Source organism: Marmota monax, unplaced genomic scaffold, assembly GCF_021218885.2.
Source record: "Marmota monax isolate L192 unplaced genomic scaffold, Marmota_monax_Labrador192_F-V1.1 WCK01_AAM20220418_F8-fsc00061, whole genome shotgun sequence".
NCBI lineage: Eukaryota > Metazoa > Chordata > Mammalia > Rodentia > Sciuridae > Marmota > Marmota monax.
In genome coordinates, this window is record NW_026695230.1 from 10,140,788 (window position 1) to 10,159,417 (window position 18,630).

The window sequence follows — 18,630 nt, forward strand, 5'->3', positions numbered from 1 at the left end:
TGTTGCCTAAGCTCTTGGTGTCATATTAATGAAATCATTGCCAAATTCAGTGCCATGAAAATTTACCACTATGTTTTCTTCTAAATATTTTATGGTTTAATCTCCTTAATTTAAACCTTTGACCCATTGGAATTAATTTATGTATTTAATGTAAGGTAAAACCCTATATAAAATATACCAATTGGATATGTATCTTTCTCATGTGGATATATGGTTTTCCCTGCACAATTTATTGAAAAGTCTTATTTTTCCCCATTTAGTAGTACTGGTACCCTTTTAAAAAATGTATTGACCGCATATGGGAGAATTTATTTCTGGGCTGTCTATTCAGTTGTTTTATAAATCTTTTATTATGCCTATGCCATACTGTTTTAATAACTGTAGCTTGGTAGTAAGTTTTAGCTCTTGGGGCCCTTTATAATTCCATATGAAATATTAGAGAACTGACTTTTCCATCTATGTGAAAAATGTTGTAATTTTGATAGGGATTGCACTGAATCTATAGATTTCTTTGGGTATTATTGACATTTTAACAAGTCTTCATATCCATGAACACAGATGCCTCTTTCCATTTATTTTCATCTTATTTAATTCCTTTAAAAAATAAAAATTAATTAACATGTAAAATTGTGGGTATTTGTGGGTTACATTCTTATTATGTTTAGATACATGTATATAATGTATAATGTTCAGTTAGGACAAACATCTGTTTTTTGAAATATGTATAATTTCTTTATGATAAAACATTTAAAATCATTTCTTCTAAATTTATAAGTATGCAGTACATTATCATTCTCTAGTCACTTTCCTGTGCAATAAAATACCAGATCTTATTTCTCCTAATTATAATTTAGTGCCTATTGATCAACCTTTCTCCATGTCTTCCTCCCCCTAATTTCCCTAGCCTCTGGTAATCACCATTCTCTACTCAACTTCTATAAGATCAACTTTTTAAGATTCCAGATATGAGTGAGATTATGTAGTACTTGTTTTTCTATGTCTGGCTTATTTTGCTTAACATAATGACCTTCAGTTCCATGCATGTTGTCACAAAGGATAGAATTTCATTTTTTTTTAATGGACGAATAATGTTGCATTCTATCAATGTACCACATTTTCTTTATGCATTCATCAGTTGGTGTATACTTAGGTTGTTTCGTGTCTTCTCTATTTCTTTTAGCAATGTTTTTAGATTTGATCATAAGAAGACTTTCACCTCCTTAGTTGGATTTGTTCTTAAATATTTAATTCTTCTATATACCATTAAAATTTTTTCTATACTATTATAAATGAAATTTCTTTTTTCATTTCCTTTTGGATTGTTTATTGCTGGTATATTGAAATGTAACTGATTTTGTGTGTTAATCTTAAACCCTGCAAGTTTACTGAATTTGTTTATTAACTCCAACATCTTTCTCATGGAATTACATTTTTTTCTGTATATAGTTCTGCAACTTTCTATATATCACTTGCAAATAGTAACAGTCTTACCACTTTCTTACCAATGTTGATGCATTTTATTTCCTTTCTTGTCTAAGCACTGGATAGAACTTCCAGCATAACATTGAATATCAGCAGTGAAAGTGTGCATTTTCGTCTTGTTCCTGATCTAAGAGGAAAAGTTTTTAGTCCTCTACCATTGGGTATGATGTTAGTCATGAGTTTTAACCCTTGATAATCCTGAGAAATTTTCTTTCTATTCATAGTTTATGAGAGTTTTTATCGTGAAAGAGTATTGAAGTTTTGTCAAATGCCTTTTCTGCATCAGTTGAAATGATCATGTGGTTTTATTCCCTTTTTTTCTATTACTGTGATATATTAGATCAATTTGCTTATGTTGAACTATTCTCTCAAGCCTGGGATAAATACTACTTGTTATGATGAATAATACTTTTAATATACCATTGGATTTGATTTGATTTTGTTGAGGATTTTACATTTATTTCAAAGAGATGTTGGTCTTTATTTTTCTTTTTCCATGATATATTTCCTGCTTGGTAATTTTGGCCTCAGAGAGCAAATAAGGAAATGTTCCCTCCTCTTGTATTTTTCATAAGAGTTTGAGAAGAATCGATGTTAATTCTTTAAAAGTTTAGCAGAGTTCATGGTGAAGCCGTCTAGGTCAGAGCTTTTCTTTGTTGGAGGTTTTTTTTTTTTTTTTAATTTTTTATTGTGGGTTGTTCAAAACATTACAAATTTCTTGACATATCATATTCCACACTTTGATTCTAGTGGGTTATGAACTCCCACCTTCACCCCATACACAGATTGCAGATTCACATCAGTTACACATCCATTGATTTACAAATTGCCATACTAGTGTCTATTGTGCTCCGCTGCCTTTCCCATCATCCACCCTCCCCCCTCCCCACCTCTCCCCTCCCCTCCCCTCCTCTCTCTCTACCCCCTCCACTGTATAACCCTGAGGGTCTCCTTCCATTACCTTGCAATTTACCTTCTCTCTCCCTTTCCCTCCCACCTCTCATCCCTGTTAAATGTTAATCTTCTTCTCCTGTTCTTCGTCCCTACTCTGTTCTTAGTTACTTTCCTTATATCAAAGAAGACATTTGGCATTTGTTTTTTAGGGATTGGCTAGCTTCACTTAGCATAATCTGCTCTAATGCCATCCATTTCCCTGTAAATTCTATGATTTTGTCATTTTTTAATGCAGAGTAATACTCCATTGTGTATAAATGCCACATTTTTTTTATCCATTCGTCTATTGAAGGGCATCTAGGTTGGTTCCACAGTCTTGCTATTGTGAACTGTGCTGCTATGAACATCGATGTAGCAGTGTCCCTGTAGCATGCTCTTTTTAGGTCTTTAGGGAATAGACCAAGAAGGGGAATAGCTGGGTCAAATGGTGGCTCCATTCCCAGCTTTCCAAGAAATCTCCATACTGCTTTCCAAATTGGCTGCACCAATCTGCAGTCCCACCAGCAATGTACAAGTGTACCCTTTTCCCCACATCCTCGCCAGCACTTGTTGTTGTTTGACTTCCTAATGGCTGCCAATCTTACTGGAGTGAGATGGTATCTTAGGGTGGTTTTGATTTGCATTTCTCTGACAGCTAGAGATGGTGAGCATTTTTTCATGTACTTGTTGATTGACTGTATGTCCTCCTCTGTGAAGTGTCTGTTCAGGTCCTTGGCCCATTTGTTGATTGGGTTGTTTGTTCTCTTATTGTCTAATTTTTTGAGTTCTTTGTATACTCTGGATATTAGGGCTCTATCTGAAGTGTGAGGAGTAAAGATTTGTTCCCAGGATGTAGGCTCCCTATTTACCTCTCTTATTGTTTCTTTAGCTGAGAAAAAACTTCTTAGTTTGAGTAAGTCCCATTTGTTGATTCTAGTTATTAACTTTTGTGCTATGGGTGTCCTACTGAGGAATTTGGAGCCCGACCCCACCGACTGTAGATCGTAGCCAACTTTTTCTTCTATCAGACGGCGCGTCTCTGATTTGATATCAAGTTCCTTGATCCATTTTGAATTCACTTTTGTGCATGGCGAGAGAAAGGGATTCAGTTTCATTTTGTTGCATATGGATTTCCAGTTTTCCCAGCACCATTTGTTGAAGATGCTATCCTTCCTCCATTGCATGCTTTTAGCCCCTTTATCAAATATAAGATAGTTGTAGTTTTGTGGATTGGTTTCTGTGTCCTCTATTCTGTACCATTGGTCCACACGCCTGTTTTGGTACCAGTACCATGCTGTTTTTGTTACTATTGCTCTGTAGTATAGTTTGAAGTCTGGTATCGCTATACCGCCTGATTCACACTTCTTGCTTAGCATTGTTTTTGCTATTCTGGGTCTTTTATTTTTCCATATGAATTTCATGATTGCTTTCTCTATTTCTACAAGAAATGCCATTGGGATTTTGATTGGCATTGCATTAAACCTATAGAGAACTTTTGGTAATATCGCCATTTTGATGATGTTAGTTCTGCCTATCCATGAACAGGGTATATTTTTCCATCTTCTAAGATCTTCTTCTATTTCTCTCTTTAGGGTTCTGTAGTTTTCATTGTATAAGTCTTTCACCTCTTTTGTTAGGTTGATTCCCAAGTATTTTATTTTTTTTGAAGATATTTTGAATGGAGTGGTTGTCCTCATTTCCATTTCAGAGGATTTGTCGCTGATATACAGGAATGCCTTTGATTTATGCGTGTTGATTTTAAATCCTGCCACTTTGCTGAATTCATTTATTAGCTCTAATAGTTTCTTTGTAGAGCCTTTTGGGTCTGCTAGATATAGAATCATATCATCTGCAAATAGTGATAATTTAATTTCTTCTTTTCCTATTTTTATGCCTTTAATTTCTTTCGTCTGTCTAATTGCTCTGGCCAGTGTTTCGAGAACTATGTTGAAGAGAAGTGGAGAGAGAGGGCATCCCTGTCTTGTTCCAGATTTTAGAGGGAATGCCTTCAGTTTTTCTCCATTCAGAATAATGCTAGCCTGAGGCTTAGCATAGATTGCTTTTACAATATTGAGGTATGTTCCTGTTATCCCTAGTTTTTCTAGAGTTTTGAACATAAAGGGATGCTGTACTTTGTCAAATGCTTTTTCCGCATCTATCGAGATGATCATATGGTTCTTATTTTTAAGTCTATTGATGTGGTGAATAACATTTATTGATTTCCGTATATTGAACCAGCCTTGCATCCCAGGGATGAATCCTACTTGATCATGGTGTACAATTTTTTTGATATGTTTTTGTATCCGATTCGCCAGAATTTTATTGAGGATTTTTGCATCTAGGTTCATTAGAGATATTGGTCTGTAGTTTTCTTTCTTTGAAGTGTCTTTGTCTGGTTTAGGTATCAGGGTGATGTTGGCCTCATAGAATGAATTTGGAAGTTCTCCCTCCTTTTCTATTTCCTGAAGTAGCTTGAAAAGTATTGGTATTAGTTCTTCTTTAAAGGTTTTGTAAAATTCTGCTGTATACCCATCGGGACCTGGGCTTTTCTTAGTTGGTAGTCTTTTGATGGTTTCTTCTATCTCCTCAATTGATATTGGTCTGTTTAGGTTTTCTATATCCTCCTGACTCAATCTGGGCAGATCATATGACTTAAGAAATTTATCTATGCCTTCACTATCTTCTAATTTATTGGAGTATAAGGATTCAAAATAATTTTTGATTATCTTCTGTATTTCTGAAGTGTCTGTTGTGATATTGCCTTTTTCATCCCGTATGCTAGTAATTTGAGTTCTCTCTCTTCTTCTCTTCACTAGCATCGCTAAGGGTCTGTCGATTTTGTTTATTTTTTCAAAGAACCAACTTTTAGTTTTGTCAATTTTTTCAATTGTTTCTTTTGTTTCGATTTCATTAATTTCAGCTCTGATTTTAATTATTTCTTGCCTTCTACTTCTTTTGCTGTTGTTTTGCTCTTCTTTTTCTAGGATTTTGAGATGAAGTATGAGATCATTTATTTGTTGGTTTTTTCTTTTTTTAAGGAATGAACTCCAAGCAATGAATTTTCCTCTTAGAACTGCTTTCAATGTGTCCCATAGATTCCGATATGTTGTGTCTGTGTTTTCATTTATCTCTAAGAATTTTTTAATTTCCTCCTTGATGTCTTCTATAACCCATTGATCATTCAGTGACCTATTGTTCATTCTCCAATTGATGTATGCTTTTTCCTTCCTTCTTTTATCGTTGATTTTCAGTTTCATTCCATTATGATCAGATAAGATGCATGGTAATATCTCTACTCCTTTATATTGTCTAAGAGTTGCCCTGTGACATAATATATGATCTATTTTTGAGAAGGATCCATGTGCTGCTGAGAAAAAAGTGTAACTGCTTGATGTTGGGTGGTATACTCTATATATGTCAATTAGGTCTAGGTTATTAATAGTGTTATTGAGTTCTATAGTTTCCTTATTCAACTTTTGTTTGGAAGATCTGTCCAGTGGCGAGAGAGGTGTGTTGAAGTCTCCCATGATTATGGTGTGGTGGTCTATTAGACTCTTGAACTTGAGAAGAGTTTGTTTGACGAACATAGCTGCACCATTGTTTGGGGCATAAATATTTATGATTGTTATGTCTTGTTGGTGTATGGTTCCCTTAAGCAGTATGTAGTGTCCCTCTTTATCTCTTTTGATTAACTTTGGCTTGAAATCTATTTTATTTGATATGAGTATGGACACGCCTGCTTGTTTCCGAAGTCCATATGAGTGATATGATTTTTCCCAACCTTTCACCTTCAGCCTATGTATGTCTTTTCCTATCAAATGCGTCTCCTGTAGGCAGCATATTGTTGGGTCTTGTTTTGTGATCCATTCTACTAGCCTGTGTCTCTTAATTGGTGAGTTTAAGCCATTAACATTTAGGGTTATTATTGAGATATGGGTTGTTCTTCCAGCCATATTTGTTTATTTCTGTTACTAAACATTGTTTGTTTTCCTCTTTGATTGTTTCCCCCCCCCCCTTTACTGTCCTACCTCCCACTGTTGGTTTTCATTGTTATTTTCCATTTCCTCTTCCTGTAATACTTTGGCTAGGATGTTTTGAAGAGATGGTTTTCTAGCTGCGAATTCTTTAAACTTTTGTTTATCGTGGAAGGTTTTAATTTCATCCTCCATCCTGAAGCTTAATTTCGCTGGATACACAATTCTTGGTTGGAACCCATTATCTTTCAGTGTTTGAAATATGTTATTCCAGGATCTTCTAGCTTTCAGAGTCTGTGTTGAAAGATCAGCTGTTATCCTGATTGGCTTGCCCCTAAATGTAATCTGCTTCCTTTCTCTTGTAGCTTTTAAAATTCTCTCCTTATTCTGTATGTTGGGCATCTTCATTATAATGTGTCTAGGTGTGGATCTCTTATGATTTTGCACATTCGGCGTCCTGTAGGCTTCTAGGATTTGGGATTCTGTCTCATTCTTCAAGTCTGGGAAGTTTTCTTGTATTATTTCATGGAATAGACTGCTCATTCCTTTGGTTTGGAGCTCTGTACCTTCCTGTATCCCAATGACTCTTAAGTTTGGTCTCTTAATGTTATCCCATATTTCTTGGATGTTCTGCTCATGGTTTCTTAACAGTCTTGCTGAGCTGTCTATGTTCTTTTCCAGTTGAAATACTTTGTCTTCATTGTCTGATGTTCTATCTTCTAAGTGTTCTACTCTGTTGGTAGTATTCTCCATTGAGTTTTTAAGTTGGTTTATTGCTTCCTGCATTTCTAGGATTTCTGATTGCTTGTTTTTTATAACCTCTATCTCCCTGTATAGTTGATCCTTTGCTTCCTGGATTTGTTTGCGTAATTCGTTGTCGAAGTGATCTTTCATTGTCTGCTTTTGCTGTTTAATGTCTTCCTTGATACTCCAGATCATCTGAAGCATGTATATCCTGAATTCTTTATCTGACATTCCATCTGCTGCAGCTGTTACCTCTTCTAAAGTTGCGTTGACCTGCATTGCTTGTGGTCCTTTCTTTCCTTGTCTTTTCATACTGCTTGCGTATCTTTCCTGCAGGTGCGGGCGGCGGCTCTGCTCTCTCCTTATTCCAATTGGGGTGTCGTGGCTACCACGCCGGCAGGTCACTGGGCCTGTTCTGGGAGCTGGTGGCGGCTCTGTTCTGCCCCTACTCCAATTGGGGTGACGTGTCTGTCGTACCAGCAGGCCACTGGGCCTGTCCTGCTGGTCGGTCGCAGATCTGCCCACCTTTCGGGCACGAGTGGAGGCTCTGCTTTGCCCCTACTCCAATTGGGGTGTCGTGACTACCCCGCCTGCAGGATGCTGGGTCTGTTCCTGGCAAGGGAGGCGACTCTGCTCTGTCACTACTCCAATTAGGGTGGTGTTTGTACCCCGCCGGCAGGCTCCTGGGCCTGATCCGCCGGTCTGTTGTAGGTCTGCCTACCTTGAAGGCGCGGGCGGCGGATCTGCCCTGCCCCTCCTACCACGCCTGCGGACCCCTGGGCCTGATCTGCAGGTTGATCACTGGTCTGCTCACCCTGCGGGCACGGGTGGCGGTTCCGCTCCACCCCCACTCCAATTGGGGTCACGTGACCACCACACCGGCAGGGCCTGATCCGGGCGTGGGATAAGGATCTGCTCTGCCCCTACTCGAGTTGGGGTGACGTGTGTACCACACTGGCAGGCCACTGGGCCTGACCCGCCAGGCTGTCACAGGTCTGTTTACCTTGCAAGCGCGAAGGGCGGCTCTGCCCTGCCCCTCCTACCACGCCCATGTACTACTGGGTCGTGGGTCTGCCCACCTGGCGGGTGTGGGTGGCGGCTCCGCTCCGCCCCCTCTCCAATTGGGGTCACGCGGTCACCACGCTGGCGAGCCGCTGGGCCTGCTCCGGGGGCTGGCGGCGGCCCGGCTCCTTCCCTCCGGCTCGAGGACAAATTGAGGAGACTCGGGTGACTGAGCCTCACCCCCCTTACCAGAAGACCAACTGCTTATGTCACCGCTGGTATTGATGAAGATCTCTCCTCCACCGCTTTCTGCTGACATCAGATCTCTGCCATGTTGGTATCCTATGCGAATGGCAGCATTTCGTTCCCCTTGCCAGGCAACCCAAGCAATGGGTGAGTCCTGACCTGCCCTCAGCAGGACCCGGACCGAGACACAGTTTCCGCGGGCTCCTAGCCCCGGTCCAGGGAAGTTCCGGGAGCCGGAACTCGGCCGCTCCGTGCTCGGTGTAAGCTCCTATAAGTGTAGGCTCCAAGAAGCAGCCCCCGCGGGCTCAGTTCCGGGAGCCGGAATTCGGCCGCTTAGTGTTTGGTGTATGCTCTGATAGTAGCAGGGTCCAAGAAGCAGCCTCCGCGGGCTCCGCAGCCCTGAGCCAGGGCGGTTCCGGGACGGTTCCGGGAGCCGGAACTCGGCCGCTCTGTGCTCGGTGTAAGCTCCTATAAGTGTAAGCTCCAAGAAGCAGTCCCCGCGGGCTCAGTTCCGGGAGCTGGAATTCGGCTTCTTGGTGTTTCGTGTTTGCTCTGATATTAGCAGGGTCCAAGAAGCAGCCTCCGCAGGCTCCGCAGCCCGGAGCCAGGGCGGTTCCGGGACGGTTCCGGGACGGTTCCGGGAGCCGGGACTTGGCCGCCCCGCGCTCCGTGTTCACTCCGATAAGATCAGATTTTAAGAAGCCCCCAGGCGCTGAACCCTAGCAATCTGTCTGCAAGCCGCAGGCGAATTGCAGCCTGAAATTACCTGTTCTATGGCTGAATGAGCTGCGGTCAGTCAAAAACCGGTGTGGTGACGTCAGTTTACCAACATGGTGGCTGCTGGCCTCCTCTGTGGTCTGACCGGTGTGGAGAACCGAGATGGACCGCTTCCTTCCCCGTCTCGAACCCAGAATTCAGCCCTGAGTGCGGTGCTTGCGCGTCTGGCAGAAACTGCAGCGCTGTAACCCTGCGTCTCTATCCCAGCGCGCGCTGCAGACTCTAGCCGCGGGGCGATTTGCTGAATAAGCAGTATTACCCTCCGTGCGACAAACCTCTCGCGTTTGAGTCCCCGTAGCCGATCCTCATGCGATGGAAATCCTTCCTCCAGGTTCCGGCGCACCCCACTATTGCTGGAAATTCCTAACAAGATATCCTTTAGCCGTCCTGACTTGTCATACTCCCACACAGTGAAGCAGCACACGGGGGGAATGCACTCCCCTCGCCGCCATCTTCCCTCCTCTCTGTTGGAGGTTTTGATTGCTAATTCAACCTCTTGTTATAGGTTTTGAAATTTTCTATTTCAACTTGAATCAGTTACTTTGTTTCAAGAAATTTTTCCATTTCATCTAAATTGTATAATTGGTTGGTATATAGATGTTACACTTGTTATTTAATGCTTCTTTTATTAAGCACCTTTTATTTGTTAAGATATCCCCCCGTGTGTGTATTCCCTTTTAACTCTTATAACAACTTTAAGATACATGTGGTAATAAGTGGTATTGTCTCTATTTCATTAGGAGAAAAGAAACTAAAATCCAAAAATGTTAACTTTTCCAAGGACTTAACATCTAGGAAATAGCGGAGACAGAATTCAGACTAAAGTTCTCCAATTTGATATTTCACACTCTTGGGAACATGGTTTCAGAATATCTGACACTTTTTGCTATAAAAATGTGATTTTTATCTGTAAGTTTATCTAAATGACATACAGCCAGCCATTCCTCTCTTCCAGAGTATTTCAAAGTGGAGGTATGTAACTACTATTGGAATATTTGATTAATTAAATCTATCTACTTGCAGTGAAAGTATTATTGGAATTCTTTGATTAGCACCCTCAGTTTTAAATGAGTGTTGAGGTCCAGAAAGAAGAGACTTAGTTTTATGAACATCAGGCATTATTCTGTGTCCTCTTCCTATATGGAGGCCATATCATTGATGAGCTCTCATTAAGGCATGTACTTTGAGTTGTTTTTGTTTGTTTGTTTTTTCAGCTGATATCTTATAATGGGGGTGAATTTATATCAGTTCATTCATATTCACTTATTTAATTGCCATTGTGACAAATTCCATAGATACTCAAAATTCTGTATGAAGCTATGAAATGAATGAAGGAATTAAGATAGATCCCTGGTTCTGAGTCTCTTCAAAGGTATGCAAAACAATGCTGATGAACTTAGAAAAAATCCTGGGATCAAGAATCTTTTCATCATTGATTTTCTCCAATGAATAGAAAAGTACAAATTTAGCCACAGAAATAAGAGCATGGTGATCTCAGAAATATACATCCTAATCCTTTCTAATTTTTTTATCCATTTGTCTTCAGAACAAATTGAAGGTTCTGTTTTTTGAAGTTTTGCTGCAGTGTTATGTTGTACAAAGATATATTCAGACTTATGATATTACCTCAGAGTACGAAGGAGTTGTAATAGTTTGCTATACTGAATACATCCCTCTAGGCAAGACCCATGCAAAATGATATATCCAAGTTTGTATCAGTAGTTGTGATTCAGGTATTTTCACATTGTACCAAGAATGGCAATAGCTCTTAAAAGTGGGGTGCTAGGTGGGCAACTTGTCATCATCCTATGATGCCATCACAATAATTTGTGAGACAGAGATGGATAGCACATTTGGAGGGTGGAATATGAGGTATGAGGCAGGATTCCCATTTAAGTGCAGTTACTGAGGAATTCATGAGTCCTGTCTCTTTGTTCTGTGCTCTTGTTTTGTTTTATCTTGTCTTCTTTTGTTTTCTCTTATACTCCTCACAATATCTCTAAATGACTTCTGCAATGTATTACTATCTGAAATTAATATCTCAAGATACTACAAGTCTCTGATCATTTGTTTTTCTGAAGTATGAAAGTGAATGGACAGAATTTTACCCATAGGATTTTTTGCTCTTTAAAAAACAGAATTTATATCTGAATTACACACATTAGGAGTTTTCTTCTGGGAGGTACCCTGAGTCTAATGGGTCCTAGGTTCTTCGTACAAGCTTTCTTTCCTCTGTCATTAAGTCCTACTAACTTTTGGCTTCATTTCTGTACTCCAAAATTTTAAGAATTTACTTCTTCTCATTTAGGGACTCTTGCTGTGGAGCTGCTTTGATTCCAAAAGAATGTTGCCTATTCTAACAAGTAAAATTAATGTCAAGCAAATTTTCCATAGGCCTTTAATCCTGTTTTTGTATTTGGTCTGTAACCTTCAGATAAAAAGTCAACTGGAATATCTAAAAGCCTGGAAAGTTGAATTTACAGAATGGGTATTATTTCTCGTATTTATGGTATTTGGAGGTTGTCTTCTTATACTAGAGGTAGCAAGGGCCAGATTACCATAGCGCCTAAAGTCAACCTGTTCCAACAGGCTTCATCTTTCTTTGTGCACATTTTAAAAGAATAGGTCCTCATGCAAGCATTTCAAATCCAGAGACAAATTTGAAAAAAAAAAATTGCTGCAACATGTTGACTGATTCTTTGCCAAGTCAACCACTGAGAACTTTTTTCAGTCAACTCTTACACAGAGAAAATTAGAGGTGGTAGGAGGAAGCGCATGAAACTTCATTATTAAAAACAAAACAAAACAAATAACAAAAAAAACTAAACTTACATTACCCTAAGTCACTCCCCCTCTGAGATTTTTCTCTCCCATTTTCAACCCTCATCTCCCTCTCCTGCCTTTTCCTTTTTTCCCTCTCTTCTAATCATCTTCTGTGACATACTCTGCTGCTCTAATGTGATCATTTTTACTTTTATTATTGATACAATGGTATGTGCCAGAGGAATAGCTTTCTAAAGATCTATTCAGATAGGTAGATTCAAACCCGCAGAAAGGTTAAAAATGTTTTTAAAATATGCTTGTCAACAGTGGGAAGAAAGCTGTTTGTAGCTAGCAGGTGAGCTGGAGAGTACTACAGGGTGTGGTAGAGATAGTAATAAATTAACCGGCAAGCCAAAAACTATATTAAAAAATCAGCTATTTCATAGCATAGAAGCATGACAGCTATGAAAAAAGGAGTGCCCCGGGGAATTCTTTTAGAGTTTGATTTTTTTAAATATGTTTGACATGAAAAATGTTTTAGTACAAATAAAGCAACTGGTATTAAACTTTACAGGGAGGGGGGTTGTGGTTTAGAGTTATTATGAATAATGCATGATATTTAAAGAAAGAACAGCTCTAAAATGTTCTGGAAGGCAGTCCATGTTGATGGTTGGAATGGTGAGTTTTTTCCCCCTATTTTTGAAACATCATTAATTCAGCATCGTTTTGTGATTTTTTTTAACTTGGTATGATATCAACCAAGGAAATACTATTTGACTTAGATTAGGATTTTTTTTTCTTCAGATAGTTTAGTTTAAATATCAAGAAGATCAGTAGAATTATTTAAGCATAAAGTGACAGTCATTTACTATAAAAAATAATTTGGCCTAGTTATCTTTTTTAAAAAGCTCATATAGTACTGCAAACTAAAATCAACCTCATGGAAGGGGAAAAACAAGATCAGATATTTTGAACATTACTCCATAGGAGATCAGCACAATGTAGTGTTAGTGAATGCATTGTAGCGGCACTCCATATGCAATCAGAAGCCAATTGTTACTGGACTGTGTACAGGCACACACTGTGCTCAATGGTCTGATGAGGTATTATGGATATGATGCAAAGAGACTGTGTAGATTAGAAGCTAACAATTTGTTAAAAGTGAAAGCGACTTAACATTTACATTGGGCCAGCTGAGTAGCACTTCATGTGGCAAGGGGATGAGTTCCAAGAAACCAGGGACACTGGGAAGGCTCCAGGTATTAGTGTCCATGTAGAAAAAAAAAAAAAAAAGGTTATATTGCTTTCAGTTGACTACCTTTGTTACTGTGATTCTTTATATAATGTCTCTTCATTATTACATTCAGCTTTCGGTGTAGAAAAGTTCATGCAAAATAGCATAATTATAAATGTCAAAAATGTGTGGAGGAACAGCCTATTAAAATATAGCCTAGAGATAGTACATAACACTGACTTTAAATAAGTAGTGAAGCCAAAGTGACACTACATTTAATCATTGGAATTGTGTAATTTATCCACAAATATTAATTTTTAGTTCAGTTACCATTGTCACAGTATGTTCTTCATCACTCCTTCTTGGCTTTTGGATTATTGGCCACATCCTCAGTTCTTAGGTCACAAAAAGTACTTAGGTCCTCTATTTAGAATGGCTGGAGTTACAAACACATTGAGATGTGACATTGATCTTAGCTAAAACATGCTCAATCTCTACCAGGCTTTTAGTGTAGGTATCCCATGTAAAATGGTGGTTATTTAATAAAATCATTATCAAAGAGTGTTTAATCAGTGCTTTACATGCATGATTTTTGTACTTGTTTCCACTAGTACAGTACTAGAGATTAAACCAAACACACACACACACACACACACACACACACACACAACATATATATATTTAAAATATTTATATATATGTAAAATATTCAAGAGGTTATATTTTAAAAATATTTTCTTTTTTTTTTATAAAATAAAGTTGAGAATTATGGCCAGTCAATAACTGATAGTGGTTTTTGGACTCTAATTCTCTGTGTTGCCTACCAAGCCAAAACTTTTTGTTGTTCTAATAGAAAAGCTTCAGTGGTTTCACAGTGTACTAAGTGTCAGCCTGGCTTTAAGATATTTTTTTTACTCTTAAAAAAAATGATGTATTACAAGATTTGTAATGGAGAGAACATGCTTGAATTGCACATTAAATTTTTTTAACATCACATTCATGTTTTGCCAGTTTGCCTACCAGCTATCTGTTAACAAAAAGTTCCAAGGCAGCACTGCAAGTCTGTGCCCAACTAAGCCTTTTGTTTCTGCAGATGTTTGGGCTTAGAGCGATGTTGTAGAGCTCAGGCAATCCAAGGACCATGTTTGTACTTGTCTGCTGCTATTCCCTATGCATTGTCTAAACCTGTATGCATTGTTCTTTCCGACAGGTGATAACTACCCCGTACAGTTCATTCCATCAACAATGGCAGCTGCTGCTGCTTCTGGACTCAGCCCTTTACAGCTCCAGGTAAGTGCCAGAAAAAAAAAAAAAGTGGGATATGAGCCAGTATGTTAGTGGAAAACTGCTAACCAGCTGTATGCTAAATAATGGCCTGAATGTTAAATAATTTTTTAAGCATAGCCCAGAAGAATTAACACCTTATGTACTTATCATACTTCAAATAAAAGAAAATCACCAGTTTCACTATTTTTAAAGGAAAAATGATGTTATGACTTAGTACTATGTATTCTCTGTCATATGAGTTCATAGTTTTATAATTTTATGGCTAGTACTTATTGGATATGTTAGGGGTTTTTTTCTTATTGACTTTTCATCTGTGTCTTTATTATATCTATATTAGCTTTTACACAGAAGCATCAAAACAGAATAGTGTTGGATATTTTAATTCTTGTGGCTCATAGAATAAGGAGTTGTTATTCCCAAATTGATAATTATTTGGTAAAATGTAAACACATTGCTTGCAAATATATATATCCTTATCTTTTGAGGGTCAAAAAGTCTAGGCATGGTGTCTGATCAAGTTCTCCATTAGTGTTCTTTATATGTAAAGCCAAACTTGGGGAGAAAGTGTATCTTAGAAGCTAAGAGAACATTTATTTGTACGTTATCTTATTTATGGTAAAGAGTAGAATCTGGAATAGGACTAGGTATCCTTTATACTGTTTTAGTTCTATTATTTGAATGGGAAATTGACTTGAATATGGATGAATATTTTAATTAATAAAAATAATAAGATCATTAAAATAAAAGTCAATATTTGGTATTTGAATATTTAGAAAAATGACAGTAACTTAAGTTTCCATACAGTTGAAAGTTCCTTAAGGACAGTTTTTATTTATAAAACTTACCGTGATTCTTATTTAGTTCTAGGGAACACCATCTGACCAGGAATTTTTATTTTTATGTTGCTAATCCCTATATAGCTTGAAGATAAAATCTGTGCTGCTATCATACCACAAGAAAAGGAAGAAAAAAATTACTTTGACTATTGTCAATTGGGCCTGCAAAGAAATAATTTTTTCAATACTTGAAAAGTTTTTTCATAAGCCTCATCCAGGAAGCATAAAGGTATTCCCCATTATGGGCTGCCTAGCAGAACCAGACATTTTGCCTAACAGAACAGTAACCCCACCTTTTTTTGCAAATTCATCTTCTACACTAGTACTAGAACCTATAGCAGCTGGTAAAAATCTAAAAAGAATCCTCTCTAGTGGTAATTCTAATCTATTTTTCCTTTTCTTAGACCTGTGCTATGGAGTATCTTCTTGATTTAGAGGCAGGAATAAAAAACAAGTACTACAGTTTGATCATATAACCAAGTTCCTGTAAACCACAGAGAGGCTGGGTCTTAAACCTTCTACTTTTCATTCTTTGATCGTCAATACCCTAGATTTAGAAATATGTGTTGTTTCATGAGTTCTGACAGTATGTTTTGTCTTTTGTTTTGTTTTGTTTTTTTCTGAATATGCTACTAAACAGAAGGGTCATGTCTCCCACCCACAAATTAACCCAAGGCTAAAGGGCCTAAGTGACCGTTTTGGCAGGAATTTGGACACCTTTGAACATGGTGGTGGCCACTCTTACAACCACAAACAGATTGAGGTATGAATGCTTCCCTTGGTGCTTCATTGGGTGGGGGACTGGATTGTTTAGTCATATTCTAGGCTTTTTAAAAAGTGGCAAACCCTCAGAGTTTTAGTGGTAAACACTAAACCCTAGTCTTTCACTTTTCTTCATTTCTAAAGAGGCTTTTCTCTTGTTGATTTTCTTTCAGAGAAAAAGGCAAAACCCAAACCAATGCTCTTGAATTAGGTTGTTTATTGCTATGTATATTCAGGCAAATTCTTCACATTATGAGTGTCTTCAAAATCATCCTTTTTCTCCCCTCACTTTTTTACTTTTTCTTTAGTATGGTGTTATACAGTGTTTAAGAAATACTTAAACATTTTTTTAATTCCATTTGATCACTTAATAACCCTGTCAACCTGATAAAATATAATTCTGCTTGTATAGATGAAATAGCTGAGGTTCAGAGAGGTCAAGTGATTTAACCAGACTATAAAATATTCATTATATTCATTGAGTTAGAATTCTTGTCCAGGATTTCTAGCTTTTCCTGATTTAGGTTTTTTAACAAATGTTTTTTCAAGATGAAGTTGGGTATCTGGGCCTGTCTGGTAGTGTTTTGCCCCATAAACTTATGCAATGTTCTTTCATATTTAACCTTCTGGTAAAGCTTCTGTTGTTTTTGTCGGCTAAGTCCTTTTCTGCTATAGAGATCTAGTCTTCCTTGCTCTAATTTCATACTAAATTCCTCTCCTGTATCATTGGAGTTCTTCTTTAGGACTATCAGATGTTGGAAGGTTGCCAGCTATCTGTTGACTACCAAAAAAAAAAAAAAATGGAAACAGGTTACCCTAGACTTGAAGTACACTTTCATTTTCTGGGTGCGATTTAATACCAAATTTTACCTTCCAACCTAGGATGGGAAACTTAACCCCCACTCCCCAAAAGAAAATAATCCTTTGACATTTTCTTTTCTGTTGCTTTGTATCTATCTTTTTGGAAAATCATAAGGAGTGATCACTCCTTAGAAGGAAGAGAACAAGATCAAAGGGCACCTTAGAAGTCGCCTAAGGAAGAGTCCCAGAGCTTGTTGCCTGCCTCCCTTTTCCCTTTCACTTTGATATGAGAGGGAGATAGGGGGTTTCCACTCAGACATGACTAGACATGTACTGACAGAGTATCTGCTGTCTTCTACTCAGCCAGAAGACATTCCTTTTCTAAGGCTTTCTCCTGGCTGTAGAAAGGGTGCCATATTTCAGAGCATTTTGAGAATCTACTATAACTAGAAGAGACAAAGGAAGATAACTGGATATTAGGCACTAGCTCTTCTGTGTGATGACAGTTTGCAACCTTATCCAATCAGGACAGTCAGTGTGAGGAGCTTTTAAGTGCTCTGAAGATTGTGAAAGCAGGTGGCCTTGGCTCAAACTCAAAACTACCTAATCTCTTCTTTTCCCTATTTTTTTCGCTTTATTGGTTTTCCCCCCACCCCTGCTATCACTGACCCCTGATGTGTCAAATCTGGCTTCTGTTGGGTTTCTGGAAATCATGATGTTATACATGTGAGTGCCAGGCTGCACAGTACCATAGCAATGCCAATGTATGAGTACAGCAGATGCCACATGTCTTGTTACTTTCATTACGCTAAATAGGGAGCCCATGAATGCAAGAGCCTTCTTAACTTTGCAGTTTATATTTGGCTGGGTTGAGAGTTTCCTGGGTTTTTGTTTATTTTTGCTCTGTTCTCTTGCCTCCATTTTCTGCACCTTTTTCCTGCATGTCAGGAAACCTTTGATCTGTTTATTTGTATGGTACATTAGTAGGAAAAGATTGACCTTGTTTGAAAGTCAGGTTTCCCCAGCTTCCTGATAGAGTGTGGCATGTTTAATAGTACATCTACACAGTAGATGCCTATATCTATGCTGCTAGACAAAGAGCAAAGGTAGTAGGAAATTTTATAATATGTTGCTTTATTGCTATTCTTTTTGGCTGGGATTGTGGCTCAGTGGTAAAGCGCTTGCCTACTGCACGTGGGACCTGGGTTCGATTCTCAGCACCACATAAAAATAAAGGCATTGTGTTGTGTCCATCTACAAAAAAAAAAAAATCATTCTCTCTCTCTCTCTCTTAAAAAACAAAACAAAACAAAAACAACAACAAAACTCTTCTTTCTTTGCTAGCTAAGGTTTTCTCCCCTCCTTTGACAAGATACAATGTCAGCTCTGTCAACAATAATGATCATGATAAACTTGATAATAAGGAAGTATTACAATTATGTTGACTGGTTTTACTTATACAAAGAGATTCTTCAGGAAAAAAACCATATTGCTTAGCTCAGAATTGGTCTTCTCTGTCTAATGTTACAGTTAATTTGTCCTTTAAGGGTTGTCATTTCTAATATTAATGAGCCTGGATAAATCTGAGCATGTACAGTTATACCCTAGAAGCCTGAAATTTTGTATCAGGTAGAAAAATATAAAAATGTAAAGACCCTTCTTTCATTAACATACTCCAGTCTGTCTTTCTTTAAATCATGAAGAAACAGGAAGGACCATTTTTTACACAATTGTGCTGATCTAAGGCATGGTTTTTTCTGCCTCAGGGGCACAATATGAGGGGAGAGAA

The 18,630-nt window shown here is 38.2% G+C and overlaps 1 protein-coding gene and 1 long non-coding RNA gene across 47 annotated transcripts in view; both read left to right on the plus strand.

The window, feature by feature from the left end:
• Sox6 (SRY-box transcription factor 6) overlaps window positions 1-18,630 on the plus strand; it is a 612,624-nt gene that overhangs the window by 474,182 nt on the left and 119,812 nt on the right. For 40 of the 46 annotated variants that reach the window (XM_058576980.1, XM_058576987.1, XM_058576994.1 and 37 more), the window contains 2 exons: window positions 14,366-14,445; window positions 15,919-16,041. In XM_058576980.1, coding sequence (XP_058432963.1) covers window positions 14,366-14,445; window positions 15,919-16,041 — 203 coding nt within the window. The remainder of the gene's footprint in view (window positions 1-14,365; window positions 14,446-15,918; window positions 16,042-18,630) is intronic. The other 6 variants (XM_058577003.1, XM_058577006.1, XM_058577008.1 and 3 more) reach the window with 1 other exon arrangement.
• LOC131423938 (uncharacterized) lies at window positions 554-13,835 on the plus strand. The gene is made up of 2 exons (XR_009226137.1): window positions 554-2,144; window positions 9,632-13,835. It is a non-coding gene; the product is annotated as an uncharacterized LOC131423938 (long non-coding RNA).